At 38.9% G+C, this 3654-nt stretch overlaps 1 protein-coding gene across 1 annotated transcript in view; it reads right to left on the bottom strand.

Moving 5' to 3' along the window:
- The window catches only part of MARK1 (microtubule affinity regulating kinase 1), a 123454-nt gene extending 120757 nt beyond the window's left edge, over positions 1–2697 (bottom strand). Inside the window, exon 1 of the mRNA XM_042780421.1 lies at positions 2587–2697. Within this exon, the coding sequence (XP_042636355.1) occupies positions 2587–2697 (111 nt within the window). The remainder of the gene's footprint in view (positions 1–2586) is intronic.
- Between the last annotated feature and the right edge of the window lie 957 nt (positions 2698–3654).

Below are 3654 nucleotides of genomic sequence, written 5' to 3'. Positions count from 1 at the left end.
CAATCTACTTCCATAGTGATACTGCCTTGGAAACCCAAGGAGGGGTCGCTATGAGTTGGGTCCGACTCAACGACACATAACAACAACAACAACAACAACAACAACAATGGGTAATTCTGCTAACCAATAGGTTGACGGTTCAAACCCACCAGCCACTCCTCGGAAAGAAGGTTGGGCAATCTACTTCCACAGTGATACTGCCTCAGAAACCCAAGGAGGGGTCACTGTGAGTCAGGTCCAACTCGATGGCTAATAACATGGGTAATTCTGCTGTATGCCAAAGTTTGAGAACTACTACAATACATAATGTAAGAAAGAGGTAAATACAAAATTATTAACTGACTTAGAGACTTCCCTATTATCTAGGTTGATAGGAGATTCTAATTCTCAATTTCTAAGAGTTAGATTGTGATATTATTTCCCACTAATAGTACTTCTCTACCTGAATAATGTTGACTTGTCCATTCTTCAAAATTTAATATGAATCTCTCCTTTTTAGCAAAGCTTTCTGTGTCTTTTCAGGAGGAAGAGTGGTTACCCTACTTTTTTGTGGCTATCTTTCTCCAGTAAACACTTCTACTATTGGAATTATCATACCATCTTCTAAATATTTGTTCATTGTTTGTTTCCACCATAAGAACTAAAGTTCCTAATACTCCATAGCTTAATATAGTGCAATACCTACCAGTTAAATGGAAAGAATTTAGGTTACTTAAGTGCTTGGCTGCTAACTGAAAGGCAGGCAGTTCAAACTCACCAGCTGCTCTGCAGGAGAAAGATATGGCAGTCTGCTTCTGTGAAGATTACAGCCTTCGCAATCCTATAAGGCAGAGTTCTAGTTTGCATTTCTGTGTAAGGATTCCTTACTATCCAAATATTTGATGTCTACCATAGCAACCTGAGTTAAAATACTTGAGTTGTAACTCTTCTCTATGGAGGTTGCAGAGTATATACAGTCACTGAACCAAAGTGTGATATACTGCAATATTAGTCTCTAATTTTCACACCCTTTGCCACATAACTTTCCAGTGCCCTCCCAATGAGGGTGGAGCATATTTCCTCATCTCTTTGTGTACAGTCATGTGATTTACTTTGGCCAACAGAATGAGTTACAGGTCACTATGCAAGTCCCAAGCTATTCTCCAAGAGGCTTTGCATATTTCAACTTGCTCTCTTAAACCTCTACCATCTCCAAGGAAAGGAATTGCCCCAGCTGATCCCAAGAGGAGAATGACAAATATGTAGACTACAGCCATTTCCAGATGAGTCTAGATTAAATCAACTGACCCCAGCTGACCCTATGACTCATGAGAAATCATAAATGGTAGTTTTAAGCCACTGAATGTTGGGATGATTCGTTACACAGCAATGTTGGCTAACATACAAAGCTATTACTAGTTAATTAAGGGATAAACATTAGGGAAAACACTCATGAAAAACTGGAGGACTCATATTAGACATATTCAAATTCCTACAGAGTCAACATAAACATAAAGGGGTCTATATAACCAATTCCCTAAGAAACCCTTGATTGCAAGCTCTATGGGGGCAGAACCCTTGTCTATTTTGTATCCCCAGTACCAAGTAGGATGTAACAGAGGAGTAAGCAAACTTTTTCTGAAAAAAGGCAAATACTACATATTATAATCTTTGCAGGCCACATACTGTCTCTACTGCATATTCTTCTTTTTCTTGGAATACTCCTTTAGAAAATGTACAAAACATTCTTGGTTCAGGGACAAACATAAACATATCACAGAGCCACATTTGGCCCATGTGCTATATAGTTGGCTAGATCATGGTGCATCACATTCTAAGGATGCAAGATTGGTTAATCCTACTAACAGAGTAGAAGAGTCTAAGGATTGCATTGATACAGATTATTGTATTTGTACCTGGAGAACAGAGAAGATGACAGAAGCTCTTCTAATATTATTCATTCTCACTCTTCTCTTCCCAAAGAGTGGTAATATTCTCCACATTAATTTTTTCCTAAAGATCTTTGAATTCTCAATATTAAGTATGATCGTTTTATGAGCTACTCAACTTATACAGAATACATTTATGACTCAAAAAAAAATTAAAACAAAATATACAGCAATATACTATTACACATTTCTCATTATAAAGTGTCTACTCAAATACAGGTAGTCCCCAACTTACAACAGGGTTCGGTTCCAACAACTCCATCATTAAGTTGGTTGTGGTGTAAGTCAAATACCTCCTTTTATTTTTTAGTTTTGATTATTACTGCCTTTTATCATCAGTATCTTTATAAATCTAATCTTTGAATATCTGTGAGTGAACATCTGAGAATGATTACATCAGCAAATTATACACTGGAACACTGTATACAGTATGTATTACTGACAATAACATGTAAAAAATAGAGGAGGATGCAAGATGTCAGATTAGGCACATACACTATCCAGACAGTCTACAATAGAGACTCGTGAAACCAAGCGAAATAGATACAGATAACAATCCTGGAACCCAGAATTTCCAAGAAAAGGATAAACAATGGAATAAATACTGATGAGATGAAGAAACTGAGCAGAAACAGTGAAAGAATGGTAAACTGCCAACTGGCACAGCACAGCTATTTTGAATTATTGCAAGCTGCATTCTGATCAGAGCAGGAACCAGCAACTGGCTCCACATGTCCAGGAATGTGCCAGTACCCACATCAGTGATCATCGCCCAAAGATGTGTGACCTCAACCTCACCTTGGACAATTTCTTAGTGACCAGAGGCACAATCAACCTAATCACCACCCACACAATGGCCAGTCAAACCCCCTCCCAAGTGCTAATGCAATGTTGCTTTTATTTTTATCTTTCTTTTCTCTTTTCTTTTTCCTTTCCTTTTCTTTCTCTTCCCTTACCCTTTTGCTTTTCTATGGACCACCCACACACAGAGAATAACACATGAACTCCCCACACCCAGTCTGACTTGCACACTCCTGCAGAGCGAATGCTGTGTTCCTGTACAGCCTTGTTCAGCAGCAAGCACTTCTGCAAGTAGTGTGATACATTTTTTTTTTCTTTCTTCCTTCTTAGTTTCTCTTCATTTGCTCACTTGTTTTTCTCTTCTTTCTTACCTTAGTTCCTTGTCCCTCATTTTATTTCGCAGAGCAGATACCCAACGCACCTCCACAGTCAGCAACACCTAGCCCTACCTCTCCGTACTCCTGGAGGGAGATCTGTATTCCCACTGCTGCTAACAGTTGCACCACTTTTTTCCCTCTTTATTCCTTCTCATTTCACCCCTCTTCCGTCTCCCATGTTTCTCCCACTCTTCTTTTTTTTTCTTGTTCTTCTGTCCTCTTTCTTTCCTTTTTCTTTCTTTTTTTGGATCCAGCTAAACAGGTGCTCTGGTGCCTGCCACCTCCACATTCAGTAGTTCCTGCCCCTAATATTCCATATTTGGCAGTACACACTCTCATTGAACAAAGCACCACATTTCCATGGCAGTTGTGTTTGGTAGCTGGCACTTGTGCCAGTACTATGACATATTTGCTCTTTGTTTTTTCTTCTTTTCCTAGGGTTTTTCTTCCTTCCTTCCTCCTTAGGTCACCATTCTTCCACCCCCTTGTTTTTTTCACTTTTTTTCTTTCTTTTCACCTCCCACTTTTTACTTTCTATCTTTCCTCAA

The sequence above is a fragment of the Orycteropus afer genome, unplaced genomic scaffold, assembly GCF_000298275.1.
Source record: "Orycteropus afer afer isolate SDZICR_OR568_19922 unplaced genomic scaffold, OryAfe1.0 scaffold00039, whole genome shotgun sequence".
In the NCBI taxonomy this organism is placed as follows: Eukaryota; Metazoa; Chordata; class Mammalia; order Tubulidentata; family Orycteropodidae; genus Orycteropus; species Orycteropus afer.
The sequence above is the reverse complement of the archived record's forward strand: the minus strand, read 5'-3'. Positions and strand labels throughout refer to the sequence as shown.